At 35.5% G+C, this 19,006-nt stretch overlaps 2 protein-coding genes across 2 annotated transcripts; one reads left to right on the forward strand and one right to left on the reverse strand.

Moving 5' to 3' along the window:
* The first annotated feature begins 1,080 nt into the window (after positions 1 to 1,080).
* Positions 1,081 to 1,750, forward strand: LOC122059089 (putative pentatricopeptide repeat-containing protein At3g23330). Its single transcript, XM_042621784.1, has 2 exons — positions 1,081 to 1,368; positions 1,457 to 1,750. Exons 1-2 carry the CDS (start codon positions 1,081 to 1,083, stop codon positions 1,748 to 1,750), a joined length of 582 nt encoding a protein of 193 aa, XP_042477718.1.
* A 1,083-nt stretch (positions 1,751 to 2,833) lies between these two features.
* On the reverse strand, positions 2,834 to 4,043 carry LOC122060230 (NDR1/HIN1-like protein 6). The gene is made up of 2 exons (XM_042623426.1): positions 3,183 to 4,043; positions 2,834 to 3,098 (listed from the first exon to the last, which is right to left on the reverse strand). The coding sequence occupies exon 1, from the start codon at positions 3,944 to 3,946 to the stop codon at positions 3,191 to 3,193; it is 756 nt and encodes a 251-aa protein (XP_042479360.1). The 5' UTR covers positions 3,947 to 4,043; the 3' UTR covers positions 2,834 to 3,098; positions 3,183 to 3,190.
* Between the last annotated feature and the right edge of the window lie 14,963 nt (positions 4,044 to 19,006).

Genomic DNA, 19,006 nt, shown 5'->3' on the forward strand with positions numbered 1-19,006 from the left:
GCTATATTCAATCTTGGATTCAAGGTTGGGATATTTTCAACCATCGAGGCAAGAAGCAATGTATAGAATGCCTCGTCTTATGTGGATTCTTGCTTGGTACATATGGAGTCCTAGAAATGATCTACTTTTCTCATAGATCTTGGCCGTCTATGACATAATTATAGCCTCTCAAAAATCCCATTTTGAATTTTTATAGGAGCAAGATGGCAACATCAAGGTGGTTTAATCTAATATCTGGGAGGTACCTACTGAGTTGAGCAGAGGTTGAACTGCCCCTCCAATTCATTTCCATAAATTAAAGAAGAAATTACACTCTCCTCCCCTGAACTATGGTCTAATAGCACTTTCCTCCCACGTACTTTCATAACTACCACTCCCCTCCCTTGCAGTTTAAAGATTCTATCAATCGTCTCATTAGTGATTGACAGTGTTAAAATACCATGTAAAAGGACAGGTTCACCCTTGTGTAAACTCCTCCCTCTTTCATCTCATTTATCTCTCTTCTCCTTCATGACCTAAGCCAGCCCCAAATCGAAGCAAAGATATGGCTTCAACATATTGAAGAAACCCATTAAAGTAGCTTCTCCATATCCATGCATCCCGAGCCTATGAATTATGGGACTCCGTGAGTTACACATCTTTTGATATCCAAATCCAGCTTTCCAAATGTTTATCAGAAGTGCCTCTATAGATGTATCTGAAACAAGTCCAATCCTTGTGATGTAACCATGGATGATCTCCCCTGTGATAAGGCTTACAAGGTTAGCACAAGCTTGGAGAGTAATTAGCAAAGTAACAACAGCAAGTCCCACACCTCGAGCTCCATCTTATGGAAGAACTTGAGTACCATTTCCAGTTTTAGATCCTATCCAACCCTAAGTTCCTCGCTGAATGTCCTAATCAATGGCCAAGAAACCCCGAAAGGCCAAAAAGCTACTGCTTGCTTGCATCTCCTTCTACTGAAGCCTCTTTTCTCTATAGAGGGAGCCAAAGAGAGGATGCCAGCATTTCCATTGCCCAATCTATTTTTCCTGTGCTCTTTGAAGCCAATATCTATTGGCCTTAGAGAGCTTTCTAGTGATGGATTCTCTGAGCAAATCCCCAGTTTGTACTGGGTTCTTCGGCAATGGAAGAGCAAACGATTTTACTTTTCCTTATGTGTACTCAAGGCCTGTACTACATGCTGCCTTCGAAGAAGGCATCTTGATCCACTCACAGATCCTCAAAGATGGATTCAACAAGAATATTTATATCGCCAATTCTCTAATAGATATGTATTCAAGATTTGGGTATCTGCAATCTACCTGTGAAATATTTGATGAAATGCCAAAACAAAATTTGGTTTTCCTGGAATTACATAATTTCTGGGTATGGATTGAATGGTTTCCCAGATTCCACATTGGAAATGTGTAGTTCTAAAAGTTGATGGCTTGAAATTAGACAAATTGGTTTGAAGGTTGTTCTTCCTTCCTGCGGGCAATTGGGTACACTTCATCTTGGAAAATCTGTCCATGGCCATGTTCTTGTTTCAAGTTTGTCTTCCAAGACGATATTCGCTACCGCCATTATGGATATATATGTGAAATGTGGTAGTTTGGGTGTTGCTGAGAGACTCTTCAACGAGATTCCATGTAAGGATGTGATAACTTGGAATGTCTTTGAAGACATCGCGATCAAACCGATCAAATATATAGATGAAGCATCTTGGAGTAGACAGGGAGGGACTCTTAAGAGAACTTTCATGAGATGAGCGATCGACTATTTGAGGGTGCCTATCTTGGTATTTCTATCACTAAAGGGTAATTTCGGTATTAAATATAATGTATTAAGGCTGATGTCATCACTTAACAGAGTTATTTAAGGAAAGGGGTACAATTGTGAGAATCTTTAAACTATAGGGGAAGGGAGTCATATTTTTGAAAGTACATGGGAGGAAAGTGCTATTAGGCCATAGGCCAAGGGAGGAGAGTGTAATTTCCTCTTTATTAAATACAAATGCAACTTGGAAGAAGGATGCTCCACATGGTGGTAATGGGTTTGTTATCAAAGATTGTCAGAGTCGAGTCTATGTAGCTATTTCGGAACCCTTAGACTTTCCTTCGAGTCTCCTAGGGGAAGCTTTGGTGGTGCATAGGGGTCTAACTGATAGAAGCGATCACAGAGTCTTAGACCGCATTAAACGGAATGTAAGGAGCTAGTTTCCTGCATCACGGGAGGGAATACATCCATCCCATTAAGTCTTCAGCTTGTGGTGGAGGATATATCCCATTTTTCTTTTTTTCTTTTTTTGTGGAATGTAGTCTCCATTTTATTTATAGGAAAGCCAGTATGTAGCTGATTCCCTAACTAGTAGGGTCCTATTTGTTTCGAGCACGATGGTTTGACCTACTTCACTCTTTGGTTGATAGAACCATGTAATCCTTCAACTATAAACTTTGCCCATTCTCATGAATATAAATTTATTTACCAGACAAAAATAATTAAGGGATTGATTTCATACATTGGTCATGCGAAGCAGCCATCAGACAAATGTATGAAATCAATATTGCTGCCAACTTATTTTCAATATCACGCTGAGACCTTTTACTCAATTTAAAATTTAATATTAGGAAAAATAACCTTGCCAGCTTGGCACAAGATACCCTCAGACTAGTGGGGCATGAAAAGATCAGGAAGGCCCCCACTGTGTGCACTGATTATTCTCCCGTTTGTCCTCCCATTGCCTTGCTGGAAGCGCCAGACTGACAGAGTCCTATCGCCCTTTAATATTAGTGGAATGAAAATAGGAGCTGGCAAGGGGAAGAAGTTATAAAAACCTTGCAAGAAACAAAACTTTTATATTCCAAAGGAAAAATGAAAGAACGTAAATTTACATAAGGAATTTTAATAATTCTCAATCAATACTATCCTAGACATCCGTTTTGTTGGGAACCAATTAAATTCACCATGAAAAGAACTGACGAGACATTATTTTGTTGAGATGCCGATAATTTTACATGTAAAGCGCAGACCCTTTTAACCCAATCTGTATAGTACACTGGAAGCTCTTAAGTACGTTCACATGCCATCCTCCCTGACTTCGCCCCCACTCCACACCCCTAACGACCATGAATGCATAGTAAAGAAGTTTGAAACAACCAGAAGAAACAAAAGGGAGAAAGAAAAAGACTCCTTAACATTACCGAGGTGTTTATAACGAAGCTGATACATTGTAGTTACTTGATAAGATCCCAATTTTCTTGTTGGGGGACAAGTTATCAACGACTATGGAGCAATTAACCAGAACAACAATCTCTCTCATTGCGTACTCCCCAAGCATGACAATCACAGGGGCCTTCACCATAATGAGCAAAGGTATCCTCCCAGTACGCCGGTTATCCATTAAAGCCTCTTGAAGCCCAGACCCAAACTCGGATTTCCCACTCAACACCACCTTCATAAGGGTCGTGTTCTTATGCCCTTGGTGAAAAGTTGGGAGCTTTCCGGAGGAAAGCTTGGTGCCCGAGTAAGACACGGCCACCGAGCTATCCTTGCCGTAGTTAATGCCGATATTCTCATTGGGGTTCTCGGCCCTGACATTGACGACAAACTCTGTGTAGAGGCTGAGGTCGCGATCAACTTTGAAGGTACTGACTTCCATGCCTTGGACCTTGTAGGAAGGGACCTTGGGTTTGTAGAAGTGGTAGAATAGCAAGGCGACGCTTAACAGAATGAGGATGAGGATGAGGAGGAAGCAGAAACAGCAACATATACATTTGAAGCAAGAGCCACCCTTTTTCTTGGGGATCATGGAATGGTACTGTGGAATATTCCGGCGATATGGTGGCGGTCGAAGGCTGCCGCCGTTCTCAGAAAGCATGGCATATTTTGTTGCATTTAGGTTTTCGTTGTTCATGGCTGTGTTACCAGAGTCCATTGGATACACCTTCTGGTTATGATAATCCATCTTTGAATTTGAGTGAGGGAAGAAAGAAGAGGAGAAGAAAGCGAAGCCTCCTCTTCTACTCTGGAAACATCAAAATGTGTAACAGAAAGTGTTGGTCAAAACTTTGGAACGAAGGAGCGAGAAGTTTGTTTTTCTTTTCCTCACTTGTTGAGGTTTCCGATGGTCAAGGGTTTTTGGTTGCATGTGTGTGGACGAAGGCTAGGAATGGGAGTCTCGTCCCGTTTCTCCAATCAATTCATCTCAAATTTCAACAATTTTTCTTACCGTGTTCTCTATTTTGGACCACACCGTTCGGCTAACTGACAATCTCTTTCTCCAATTTATCTCTCCAGCTAAGTCCAGCCTCCAGATAGATAGATTGGCTGAGGTCAAGACAATGAATGGGCTGATAGGGTGTTCAATTTGCAAACTGAATTCGGACATGGAATAAATAGGTTAATCTTTTCCGGATTAATTGACTCCCACTGAGACTCCATTTGTTTAATAGGTAAAAAAAAAATTCTAGAAACGATGATGGAAGCTATTCCTAATGGATTAATTTTCCTTTCACTTGTGGAAAAGGAAGAATCCTTTCACCACGGGTGGTGGTGAGAATATGAAAAATTTATCCAATCCTCTTGAAGGGAATTTATTATCCTCCTCTTAGGAGAGAAGGCGAAGATAGAATGATCAATTAGATTAGGGTGTAGAACCCAATAATATGCATGACTCCAAATATTACTCCAATGGAAGCCTTTTTTTTTTTTTTAAGAAAAAGGTTTCCAAACCATTGGCCTAACAATCCCATAGACCAGGTGTATGCCTCCACACGCATGAGTTGATTTAGCACTAGCTCATATGAGAACCGTAGAAATTGTGAGGTTGGCTTGCCCTAAGGGGGGTAAAGGGAGTCAAACTCATGAGGTGTCGATTTAGGCATGCCCTCTTGTCAACTGGGCTACACCAATGGAAGCCTAGACCAAACCGAAGAAATGAGACTAGTCAAGTTTTGACCAAGTAAGTTGTTAGGCACCTCCTTTTCTGCAATGCTCCTTTTTTTTGTAGAATATGGAAATGTTTTGTTAAAGGTTTCGGAATAGTGTGGCAAGAGCAAGCATCAATGGAGGAGTTCTTCACTTGGTCGAAGAGGAAGAGGATAATTAATGTCAAAGACCCGTGGACTGGGTCTGGTTCTGGTATCATATTTCCTTTGGTGGGAGAGAAATTCTAGAAGGTATGATGGAAAATGTAGATCATCTTCCTAGATTTTTGAGATGATTAAGGACGAGATTCAATCTCTTAATCTTAATATGCAAGGAGTGGTTAAAACAGTGGCTGATATAATGTGTTGCAGAAATTTAAGTCTGTCCTTCATTCCTAACAGGGCTAAACGTCCACTGGAGATTTATTGGTGAGCCGATGAAGAATTGGTTAAAATTAAATGTTGATGGTAGATCCTTGGGGAATCCTAGTCATGCAGGTGTGGGTGCTGTTTTGAGAGATGATTTGGGACAGGTGGTCAGTGCTCTAAATATATTCTTAGGGCTGAGAACTGTTTTTGAAGCTGAATTTGAACTTTACTTGAAGGAATCATGAGAGCCAAGGAGATTCAGGCTTCTGTGTTGTGGTTTGAGTCGGCTTCTTTGGTTGTGGTTACGTCAATCTAGGGAAATTGTATCCCTTGGTTCACTATTCAGAAATGGAATTATTTGCAGTCATACCTGCAAGCAATCCAATGGATCATCCACTGTTTCAGGGAGGCAAATCTTGTGGTGGATTACTTAGCTAAACAAGCTTCGAATACTGGAATATCTAATTCTCTTGCATCTTTGTCAAATCATGTTTCTGATGAGGTGCATGGGATACTATGGCTAGACCGCAATATAAATTCTCATAATACTTTCTGGTTAGTTGATCCATACTGATCGTCATGTCGAAGATAGGGATCCACGTATCGGGTGTCTTGAGAATGCTGTGTATTTTTAGCTTGTTTTCCTTTGATTCTGTTTTTTATATGATTGATCATTTTAGCAAAAAAAAAAAAAGTTGTTAGGCACCTCGGTCCATGTGGTCAAGCCAATCTTTGTAGCTTTTAGATTTTTTATTTTTTAGTAAAAGTTCTTTGAAATGGAAGAAAGAAATCTATCAAGTTGCGTAGTGTATGCTAGCGCCGCCTCTTTCTCTCTCCCCCTCCCTCCTCCTATGAAATGACATATCTACCTCATATTGTGGGAAGTGAGAGAAGCCATAGAGACAACGAACTGAGTCCCATAATAAATATCCAAAAACTAAAACATATATTTCTTCACGATAATTGGGCAATTTGTATTTTTTTATTATTAATATTCTTTGATGATCTTTAAAAAAAAAAACAAAAAACAAAAAAAACAAAAAAAAAAAAAAACAAAAAAAAAGATAATTATATAGTATGATAGTAAAGCACATAATCATGATTATTCAAGGAATTAGAAATTATTAGAAAAAAAAAAAGGACAGCAAACTTCTATGCATGCGCCACAAAAGAAAAAAAAAAGTTAGTAAGCTTAATATAATCAAACCTAAGCTACGATAATTAAAAGTATTAAATCTTACACAACAAATATACAATATTTACGGAAATATCAATCTATGCAAAGTAACCTAAATATGATAGATCAAATGAAAATAAAATAACCATAGTATGTGAATGCATACAAAAATTATTTAGATATAAAATAACTCTACACCAAATGATTTAATCCTAAGATCACGAAAACAGAATACCAATAATATTTAAAAATTCAGATAAAATAAAATTAAAAAAAAAAAAAAAAAGATAAAACGACCCAAACGCCCTTTCAAACCTAATCTAAAATGTTAAATATAATGAAGAAAAACTTACAGATTGATAAAATAAACTATTTTAACCCTATCAATGACACACACACACACACACACACACACACATATATAATGTTAAATATAATGAAGAAAAAATTACAGATTGATAAAATAAACTATTTTAACCCTATTAATGACACACACACACACACATATATATATATGAATTACAGTTAAAATTATTTAAATATTCATATACAAAATTAACCATAAGATGAAAACATGCATGCAATAACGAGTATAAATTTAGAATGTTATCTAATAATATTAAAAAAATCTAAGAATTATAAAACATGTTATCATCCTAATTTTCTGAGATCAAAATTCTGACATCCAACAAAATAATGTATGCAATTGAAGAATGGAAAACTGAAAAACCACAAAACCTAAGAAGAAAATGTATAATAAACATAAAAAAAAAAAAGGATGTATACAAAAATATGATAATATTAAAATAAATATAAAGGTATGAAATAACTAAATATATGAAAACTCCCATGATAAAATAAAATTAAAGTCATGAATTAGTAGTATATTGTTGCTACCTAGTTTTGGGATATAATGGCAATAACCTTAACATAAAAAGATACATCTAAAAGAATTCTAAATCAAATTGATTGAAATAAAAGGGAGATGAAGGTATACTCATAAAATAAGGGGAAAAACTAACTTGGAAGAATTAAGGATGTTCACATCTCAGGTTTTCTGTTACTATAGTTTGAAATGTCGTAGCCAGAATAATAAGTATACTATATTACTACAATTTTTACTGTAGTTTTATTTTCACATTTACAAGGTTTTATGTTACTACGGTTTTAAATACCGCATCAATAAGTATCCCAAATCACTGTAAATTTTAACTGTGATTTTTTTTTCGCAGTTATAAGGTCCTCTATCATTGCAGTTTTTTAAATACTATAGTAGCATATATCCCATATTATTGCACATAAGAAACCACAGTTATGGGGCATTTATAGTTGCAGTTTTAAAAACCAAAACTATAATCTCTGCAGCTATAAGTGTATTTTGTTGTAGCGAACGTTTTTTCAATGGATAATGAAAACGACTTTCTATAGATATTATCTCTTCCATTCTATTTTTTTAATGCCATAGGACATGGGAAATAGTTTCATTCATAACTAATGAGGCAAAGTATCCTCCCACCAATGTTTTGACAACATTTTCATTCAAATTCATTGAATAATTGATGAGATATGGCCAAAACAAGATCAATTGTTCAAAATAGGGCACGAAGTGTTGAATCCTAACTATGAGAGGTTTGGGTGACTTAAATCACATTAATACTCATACAATCCTTTCTAAATTTCCAAAAAATTTTGTCCAAAAAAATACTTTAAACTCAATGATATATTCATAGAAAAATTTGAGTTCCAACCCAAATAGAACTCTAGAGGTCAAGATATGACCCAAAAAAATGGAGATCGCCACTCTTGGTCTGAGTTGGCATTGAAATTTGAGGGCATTTGTAGACGTCTATAGAGACCTAATTTTGTCCCCCCCCCCCAACAATGATGAATATCAGGGTCAGGCAAGACTTGTAACACCCTACCTACTCCCTACCTAGCTTGATTCATGGAATCCGGTATTAGAGTGGAAAATTTGGGAATTCAAACTGAGTATTAGCTAATGGAGTGGAAGCAGTCCAAGAAGTAGTGTCAATCCCCTATCAAAGTATGATAATTTCACTTGTTTTGTCTTTTCATAAACTTCTAAGCCAAGAATGAGCTCGATTCTTGGGTTATTAGATAGTACTCAGAAAAATGATTCTTATAATATACTGCACGCAAAATTCTGACGTCCAGATGAGCCGTAGTGCCTCTCAAAAGTTAAAACAGGACAAAGCTGATCAAAAAGCCCAATATAGCTTGGGAGCTACTAAAGCCTTAAGTGGATCCGCCTAAGGCGATTAAGTGGCTTGTCACCTCCCTTTTTGAGATATTTTGATCCTTTGGTACTTACCAATCTGCCCTACCCTAATAGTATAAATGAGAGTTTAATTTCTTCACACATTCATACCTAGAACAATGTCCAAAATATAGAAAAATTTCAAAGAAAGATTTATAACTTCTGAAATTCTGATTCCAAAATCCCGAAGATAGTTCTGATACTAAAATTCCACAAAAATCCCAACAAATCCTAAGAACCTTAGAAATCCTAGATTTTCCCCAGATTTAGCTAAAAACCCTAGAAAGTTCCGAATTTCTGCAAAACTTTATAGAAAAAAACCCAAAAATTCCCAAAGACCTAGAAAGCCCAAATTTTCAATGGAAGTCCTTGGAAAACCTAGAAAAAACCTCAATTTCTATAGAGATTGTAAAGGTTTTAGTTTTTCAAAAAATGAAAAAATATAGAAGATGAATATGTAGGAAAAGGCATTCCAACACTTACTGAAAATCCCACCATGTCCTTTAAGGTCTTTAGAAGTGTCTAGGTGAGTTTTAAGCTTAAAAAAGACAAGATTTAGTTGTTGTAAACTAGGACTCTAAGAATCTACAAATCTCTAGAAATACCCAAAATCTAGGTCAGAGAAGGTATTGGCCAGCCCAAAATGAGTCCAATGGCATTGGCCTCAGTTTAGTTGGTGTCGCTTAAGTCAACTCAATCAATCAGCTTAATCTTGTGTATGAGGTTGGGTCGAGTTTAAGTCTAAATTCAATAGTAGATAGAATTTTTTTTATTCATCCAAAGAGAAAGTCTAAACTTGAACCAAAGAGGGTCTTGGTTGTTTGGGGTTTTAGGTTTGGGATTTTCTATAAATGAAAAAGTCATTTCCATGATTTTTAAAACATAATCTTAAGATTATTTAAAAAAAAAATTCCTAAGTCATACATGGATTTGGAATGCTGCCGGAGACCCGGAGAACCTCCCGAGCTATAAATAATCCGGTCACATATTACTTCAAGACATTTTAGTTTTATCATTTCCTTGAATTCTCTGATGTGACAAAATGAGTTGTCTACATAATACTTTTCTATAATTCAAACTGTAAAACAGTAAAAAGTCAAGAAGTGATCCTCAGGTGCACCAAGTCGTCAAGTGAGAAAATTTTCTTAACACATTACACAAGGTATTGATGTAATAATACGATAGATAAAGTTATTACAAAAAGGTGTACTCCTCATCCAAATATCATTATAATCATTTGTCAAAACCAAAAAAAAAAATGAATTCCTTGACTAAATGTCACGAAATCAAGTAACATGTGAATGGGGTGAAAGCAAGACTCCTTGTCTATCAAACTTTCTTAAGATGGCCCAGAGGCCTAGTGAAGAAGTCCACTAAATTGCATTCCTTGACTAAATGTCATTGAAGGGAAGTGGGATCTCCTAGAGGTTCACTCGTTGCGGCTATAGTCGGTTCTTGCTTCGGTTAAGTTTCCTCTTCCTTCTATTTCTATTCCAAATAAGAGAATTTGGTCCCTCACCCAATCTGGTATTTTCTCAATTATTTCAGCTTGGGAGGGTTGTCGTTCTAGATCTATGTAGGTTCCATGGCATAACATGGTTTAGTCTAGAGGAATTTTTCCTCGAATTTCAGTTTTTGGATGGCAATTGCTCATTCCTACCGATGACAGGATTATGGTTTGCGTGATTCCTCTTGCATTTAGGTGTTTTTTATGCAATGCTAATTATGAATCTATGTCTCATCTTTTCTTACACTGTAGCTTTACTGGGATGGTGTGGTCAGAATTTTTGAATATTTTTAATTTAAAATGGCTTGGTTTCCCATCGATCCAAGAATTATTTTCGTGGTGGAAAAAGAAAGCATCTTCTTCTCCGCTTAAGCAAATCTGGTATGTTTCGGTGATGTATGTTTTATACCAGATTTGGCTTGCAAGAAATCGTAGGAAATATGGCAATCATTGCAAACCTTCAAGTCTTGCGGTGAAAGTGGTGATCAATGACTTAGGGAATTTTTCATTTGTTACTCCTATTCAGATCATGTCAGTGAGAGATCTCCAGCTTTCTGCATCAATGCGTTTGGTGTGGTCAAGTCCTAGACAAAAACATATCAAAGAGCTTTAGGATAGATCTCCTATAGGATGCTACAAAATTAATATTGATGCGTGCTTGTTAGGCAACCCGGGGTATGCAAGAGCTAGGGGCATTATTCGAAATTATGCTAGATGTCCTATTCATTGTTTTTCCTCCTTTGAAGGTCTCTCCTCCAACTTTGGAGCAAAGTTTGCTGGTTTTCTTTAAGTGATCAACATAGCTAAGCTCTTAGATTTATCTTGGATCGAAGTGGAGTGTGACTCACAAGCAGTTGTGTGGTGCATTGCGCAAAAGTCAATCCCATGGTTTTTTAGACAGAGGTGGTTGGCAATGTTGAGCTACTTAAATAGAATTCGATGGAGTATCGATCATTGCTTCCATGAAGTTAATACAATAGCGGATAGACTGGCTAAACATGCGGCTGCAACTAGATCCTCAACAGTGTGGATGTCTCCCCCAAGATTCACGATTAATGATATAGAATGGGATGCCATGCAAAAACCAAGATATCGTTTCTTGTGAATGTTGAATCTTGTTTGTTTTAGCATTTTGGTTCATTTTTCTTCTTTGCTAATGGAAATGCCAAAGGTGGAGTAGGGGATAGAACTTTTTTGGGTGTTTCTGCCCTTTTGGGTTCCTTGTATTTCATTTATTCTTTTTAATATATCACTTTGTTGACCTCCAGGAAAAAAAAAACTAAATGTCACTGAAATCAAGTAACATGGGAATGGGGTGAAGGCAAGACTCCTCGTCTATCAAAACTTTCTTAAGATGGCCCAAAGGCTCAGTGGAGAAGTCCACTAAACTGCTTGGGGTTTTAAGAACACTTAAGTTATTGAAATTGGGGGCAGTCATGTTGATTTTATGGGGCTTCAACTAGTCTCCTTGACTCACTGGGGACAAAGCAATAAAAAAATCAGTGGGATCCTCATGGTAACACCAAGGAACAAAGACTAAGATAAAACTTATGAAAGGAGCTTGGCCCAAGAATCCACATGACTCCATGGGGAGAACCTAAACGTCAGCAACTCCAAGGGGATATTAGTGAGAAAACTTACCCGGGGAACTCCCTTAGCTCCATCAGGATGATTAATGAGATCAACTTATGTCGTCGCTTCACTGGGGAATATAATAGTGTTTACATTACTACTCCACTAGTGATACTATTGGTTGGCTTAGTGTGTCTATCCACTAGGGATAATGGTGAGGATTTTTTTATAGAAATAATCCTATCACTCTTCAGACATACCATAAGTATTCCAATTTATACTTGATGTGTGAAATCTTATGTAGTAAAACATGCATTTTTACATATTTAAAATGGAGCTACATTGGGTTTTACTCTCTTTTTGTAGGTTTTATATTTAAAAGTCCTTAGGGAATATCGGATGCCATATCTCTAATTTTACACATAAAGAGGTCTAGTGTCTTTTCATGGTTATGAAGAGGAAGAAATTCTGAGCAAGATGGATGTGTTACATTAAAAGTACATATTCGTTTATACACCTGCACACGCTATTATTTTTTCGGGCAAAAAAAAAGAATAATCGACTAGAACTAAACCGAGATGCAAGTCAACCCATCTGCAGTTGTCCCAAGGGAATATTCCAGTTGCCAAGAAGATGGAGGGACCCACATGGGGCGTTGAACACTCTCTCTCCTCCACTTTGGGTGATTCTCTCTTTTTGGAGATTTTGTGAATATTTTCTCTCCTATTTTCCACCTACTTAACGCACCAAGGGCATGGACGAAATTTCCTATTAAATTAGAAGATTAGTCAAAGCAAAGTAAGAAAAATTGTCCAAAGGGGAAGTTGTGCGCAAATTCGAAGAAAAGAGACAAAAAATAGGGGAAAAAAAAAGCAAAATCGTGGGAGATCTTTTCTCCTACTTTTTCTCTTTTTTTTTTTTTTTTTCTCCATTCTCCTCCCTCCACCTCACCACACAATCGACCTCAAGAGGATCCCCTTGGACTGTCCTCTTCTCTCTCTTCTCCCCTATTTTCTCTCTTTTTTTCTCTTTTTTCTCCTATTTTTCACCTCATCACAATCATTTGTCCAAAATCCCCTAAACTAGGAAACTAAAATTGTTGTACTCCCTCCTTATTCCCTATAGAAGAGAGTCGACCAAGGGGAGGGAGGACACACTTCTCTTTTTAGGGTTTTTTCTCTTCCTCTTTTCTTCTCTAGGTTTCATTATGCTCAGTTCTAGTTCTAGTTCTTCTTTGCTTTTGGCTTTAAGCACTTTTGTAATTGGATTTTATTTAATGAATGCAATGTCTTTTATTTTTATAGTTTATGTTATTCAAGTTGTAATAATTTTAATTTACTAGTTCAAAGCTTAGATCTAGGTGACAAGAACCAATCTTTGAAAAATCTCGGATCAAGTGCAAGTTTTTCTTCATGATTTGTTTTCTCCAAGCCCAACAATTTCAGATTTGATTTAATTCAAATCTGGTTTTTAGGGCTGGTAGTATTTCAAATCGACCAAGTTTTCAAGTTCAAGTATTGAAGTTCAGGTATGTAGGCTTCTACATAAGTCTTCTGACCCCTTCTCATTCCCTCTTCTTACTACCCATTCATTCTTAATTTAGGATTTAAATTTCAGTTTTTACTTTGATGCTTTCCCTTTCCCCAATGTCCTTGGCTAGATGCATGTGTTGGCTTTGCCCCTCTCTAGCCATGGAACCAACTTTTTACTTTCGTTATTTATATTGCATCCCTTTCCTCCTTAAAGTCAAGTAGAAAACCCCTTGTAAGAGTACTCACTGGTCAAGTAGGGAAGCTCGTATTATTTATAATGCATCCCTTAGGCTAAGTAGAGATATCTATTTGTGTGCCTCTCTCTAGCTTTATTTTTCTTTTAGTTTATTTATTTTATTTCAGTCATTTTCTTTTACTTTTTATTTATGTGGTTTGAGTATTTAAATTCCTAGATGATGAATGGTTAGGTTTTTTATTTCAATTTCAATTCTAATTTCCCTAGTTGTGTTGGTTAGGACGTTCTTTTATATGTATGTGTTTTAGGGTGGTAGTTAGAATTAGATCACAATCAATCAATCTATACACTTTTGCGTTACTAAAGAAGCTAAAAATAAAGTGGTTGCTCTCCTTGTGTTCGACCCGTTAGCTACAGTGATCCGTATACTTGTGGTTACTTTTAAATCTCAAAGAGTACTCTTGATAGCTTTGTAGACATCAGGCATAGTAATTTAGTCGCTTTTACAAACATTTTAACAGACGGCCAAGAATTAAGGAATTTGCTTCTTGCTCATTGGCTACATTTCTCCTCAAATTTGGTTGAATTTATCCTTTTCAAGTGTCTTTGGGATTTCAAAGGGTATAAGAGCCCCACTTGGCACATTATGTTTCAATTATTGCTTTAATTTCTTTATTTCATAAAACAAAATACTAGCTAAAGCAAGGGCTGGCACACAACATGCTTGGACTGGCTCAGAATAGAAGTTGGCCAACGTGTGCTTGGCATAGGCAAAACTTCAATGTAATCCTTCCAAGATTCATTGTGTGTCAATATGGAAGAACTATTCATCTTCGCCAGTTTTAAAACCTAAAATCGAAGGGTTTTCTTTAGTTTTTTTACTGTAACTCTTACTCTTCTAGTCTTTTGAGCTTCCCTAAGAACCACGTTCTAAACATTTATTTGGACATCTAAAATCCTTGCTAAGTGGCTTGATGAAATTTTTATCCATCTCCACCCAAAATCCATCTAATCCTGTTATAGCCGTGGAGTTCTCTAAGGGTAGTAAGGAGAGGAATGTTAACCTTGGATGGGGTAAAACCCTAGGCTATAAATAAGAGCCCCCTCAAACATCTTAAGGATTTGAAGAAGTTACTAGCAATTATAAGAGTTCCCACAAGGCTTTAGATATTTCTAAACAAATTCCCCAAGATGAGAGCCTTGATTTTTTCAAAGTCTATAGCAGCAATCTCGAGTTAGGCTACCCCAAACTTGAGCCCAGTCTACTCCAACCTTCTGAAACCCTTGAAAAAAGTTGAAGACAAGTCAAGCTTCTTTGGTTTTTTTTTTTTTTTCCATTGGTTAAATGGTGAAATATCCTCTATTTTCCTAAGGTATGTTGTTGCTCCCCATAATGGAGTAATAACGAGTCACCATGTTTTGGAGCATGTTTTTTTAGTTTTATTCATATATTTTTATATCACTATTTAGGTTTATTTTTTACCTTTAATTTATGATTTTTTTTTTTTAATTTTCAAGCCTTTGTCTTATTTTTCTTTTGATTTCTATATTTAGTTTAAAAATTTTCATGCCATGTGTTCTTTGTATTCAAGCTTTCGCTTCCATCATTTGATTTGATATATATTTTTTTTTAATTATTGATAATGTTTTTATCAATGTTTAACCTTTTTGTTACCTTGTTTTAAGGGTTTTCACCACTAGTTGTTTTCTATAAAGTCTTTCCCTTTTGTTTCTTCAAGTTTCTTCCTTCCCTAGGTTATTCTTGCACCTTGGGACATTTTGGTCTTTTGTATGTACATAGATTTTTATGTAAAGAATATTCTTTATTATTGTCCCAGATACCAATCTCTTAGTATTGAATTCCAAATAGGAAACCCACTCCTCGTCTAATTAGGAAAAAGTGTCCTACCCAATTTGGCATACCTTGATGAGAGGGTGCACAAACTCTATTAAGTAGGACTCTAGGTCCTCCTTCTACCCTAATGTTACTCTCATTATTGGAGTCATCACTAAGAGAGCATTAAGGGGAGCTAATGGGAGAAACTTAGAGGATTCATTGTATTCGTGTTTGGGATTATAGGAATAAAGATACGTGAAGGATATAATGATAGCCAATTCTTTACAGTCGATGGTGAACGGTATTCATCGTTGATTTATTAATATTTAATTTGTGCTTCTATAAACATATGGTAGTATCATATAATTGTATGTGGGACATCTTTTAAGTGGTATCAGAGCTTTAGGTTGTGCCTTTATTCTTGAATCCAATTTACTAAAGACCCATGTTGGTTCATCAATATTAAAAGGTTTATTTTGAAATAAACTTTATTATATGGACTAATAATTTTATCAAATCTGTAATCTTTCACTTGTTGTTCTCCTATATTATCCTTCCACATCGATTCAATTATACTATGTTTGGAATTACATTCTTATCTTTTCATTGATGATTATTTATTATTTTAATTTTTAAGTTTCTATTAGTTTGGGAGACTATGTAAGAAATATGTATAAATTGATGCATATATGCAATGTTGAAAATTTTTTTGGATAGATGCTAATTAAAGTTATATTTAAATTGAATAGGTATAATTTTTAGGTGTATAACATATTCAATTTAAATGAGTTTAGGGCATCATTATTCATGCAATTATGTTGAATGGGAGTATCCACAGGTACACGTTTTTTCTTGGTTGCATTGATTAAAACTTTTTGGCTCCAAACATAAAATGTGATATACACATTCAATTTAAATAGGGTTTAGGACATTGTTGATCATACAATTGAGTTGAATGGGAGTATCCATAGGTACATATTTTTTCTTAGATTTATTACTTTTTGGCTCTAAACATAAAAGTGTGATATACATATTTTATGAGTTTGGGTAACAAATGAGTTTGCAATTAAGTTAAATGGGAGTATCCATATATACACATTTTCTTGATGGTAATAATTTTATATGTTAGCCTTAGACATAATTGTATCATATATATTCAATTTGAATTATAAACGTTGGGGTCTTATGATGATCGTTATGTAATAGTAGAGATAGAATGAGAATATCCAAAGGTATACATTTTTTATTAACCGTATTGATCTGTATGTGATAGTATAATGGTTAAATAGGATGAGAATATCCACAGGTATATATCTTATTTGACCATTTTGATGATTTAAATATTTTTGCCCTAATGATGACCATCAACTAATGTAAAGTGAACCACTCGAATGTTACCATCTCGATCTCACAGGATATATTGTAATGATGTTGCTTTTCTAGAATTTTAATATTCTATCGTTGAAACTCAAAGCATGTTGTTTGATAAGTATGTATTATTTACTTTTATTCATAGGTTCAACACCTATCCCTATTTTGAATAACGTGCCACTTCTGAATAGGTCAAACTTTAATGACTGGCATAAATAACTTATTTATTAACTTGCTGTCATAGATCATGATTATGCCTTGCATAATAAGAAACCAACTGCTCTCATTAATGAGAGCACTGATGATGAGGTTACATTACATGATTGGTGGGAGCGTTCAAACCATCTTTATCTTCTATATATCATGAAGACGATTAGCAAGACTATCAAAAGCTCCATACTAATTTCTGAAAATGTAAAGGAATACCTAACCAATGTAGAAAATCATTTTTCTACTACTGATAAATCTTTGGCTAGCACTTTGATGACCAAAATAGTAACAATGAAGTATACTGGTACTAATGGGTAGAGGATCACATCTCTGAAATGACAAGTATCTGTGCACAACTAAAATCCCTTGAACTGGTAATAAATGAAGGTTGCCTTGTCCAAATCATTATGACCTCACTTTCTTCTCATTTTGGAGTATTCAAGATCTACTACAATACAAATAAAGATAAGGGGACTCTGAATAAACTTCAGAGTATATGAGTCCAGGAGGAAAGGAGATTGAATGATGAGAGAGGTCAGGTGATCAATTTTATATCCAATCAGAATAAAAGAAAGAGAAGAAATTTTAAGACGAACAGTGCATCAAAGAAAGCCTTCAATCCAAATTCTGATGATAAGGAAAAGAAAACTGACAAGTTAAAGTGTTTCTTCTATAAGAAAGTAGGACACCTTCAGAAAGACTGTCAGAAACACAAGACTTGGTTCAAAAAGAAGGGTAATGATTCTATCCTGGTATGTTTTCAAACCACTCTTGTTGATGTTCTTTGTAATACTTGGTGGATTGATTCAGGAGCAAGTGTTCATATTTCTAATTCTATACAGGGTTTTCTTACAATCCAGAAACCAAATAAAAGTGAGAGCATCATCTACATGGGAAACCGACAAGAGTCTGAAGTCCGATCTATCAGCACTTAAAGGCTCATTTTGGATATCGAATTCTAATTAGACATTATGGGTACTCTTTATGTTCCTTCTATTTTTAAAATTTTAGTTTTATTATCGAGAATTGATTGTGAAGGTTTTAAGTTTACTTTTGGTGATAAGGTTGAAAATATTTTTAAAGACACCAATCTAGTTTGCACTGGATATTTATGTGATAGTCTTTATAAACTTAATTTGGATTCTAATTTTTCTAAATCCATTCTTGCCCTGCATGTGAATGTTGGATCAAAACGTAAATCCAACAATAATGATTTCTCATCCCTATAGCATAGACATTTAGGTCATATTTTTAAACCTAGAATGGAGAGGTTAGTGAAGCATCAAATATTGTCAAATCTAGACTTCACTGACTTCACCACTTGTATAGATTGCATTAAAGGTAAGCAATCTAAGACAAATAAAGTTGCTACCAAAAGGACCAATTCACTTTTGGAATTAATATACACTGAAATTTGTGGCCACTTTGATCCTTGTATAACTGGTGAAAAATATTTCATTACCTTCATTGATGATTACTCACGATGTCTACTTATTAAAAAAAATGATGCTTTGAATGCTTTTGAAGTGTTCTGTGCTGAAGTCAAAAATAAGTTAGACAAAAATATCAAAACTGTGAGATCTAATAGAGGGGGTGAATATTATGGTATACATACTAATGTAGAGCAAAGTGAATAATCATTTACCCGATTCCTTAAGTTGAAGGGTATAACCACCGAATTCACAACTCTTGGTACACCTGAACAAAATGGGGTTACAGAAAAACACAATCGTATCATCATGGAAATGGTACATAGCATGATGAGTAACTCCTCATTGCCTGATTCTTGTGGAGCAAAGCATTAAATACAGTTGTGTATATAGTGAACCGAGTTCCTAGTAAGTTAGTTCCTAAAACTCCTTACAAGTTGTAGAATGGAAGGAAACCTAGTTTAAGGCATTTACATAAATGGGGTTGTCCTGCTGAAGCTAGATTATACAATCCACATGAAAGAAAACTTGACCCTAAAACTATAAGTTGTTATTTTATTGGTTATTTTCAATTGTCAAAGGGTTATAGGTTTTATGCACCCACACACAGTTCCGAAAAT

This window comes from Macadamia integrifolia, chromosome 13 (genome assembly GCF_013358625.1).
Source record: "Macadamia integrifolia cultivar HAES 741 chromosome 13, SCU_Mint_v3, whole genome shotgun sequence".
NCBI classification, from domain to species: Eukaryota; Viridiplantae; Streptophyta; class Magnoliopsida; order Proteales; family Proteaceae; genus Macadamia; species Macadamia integrifolia.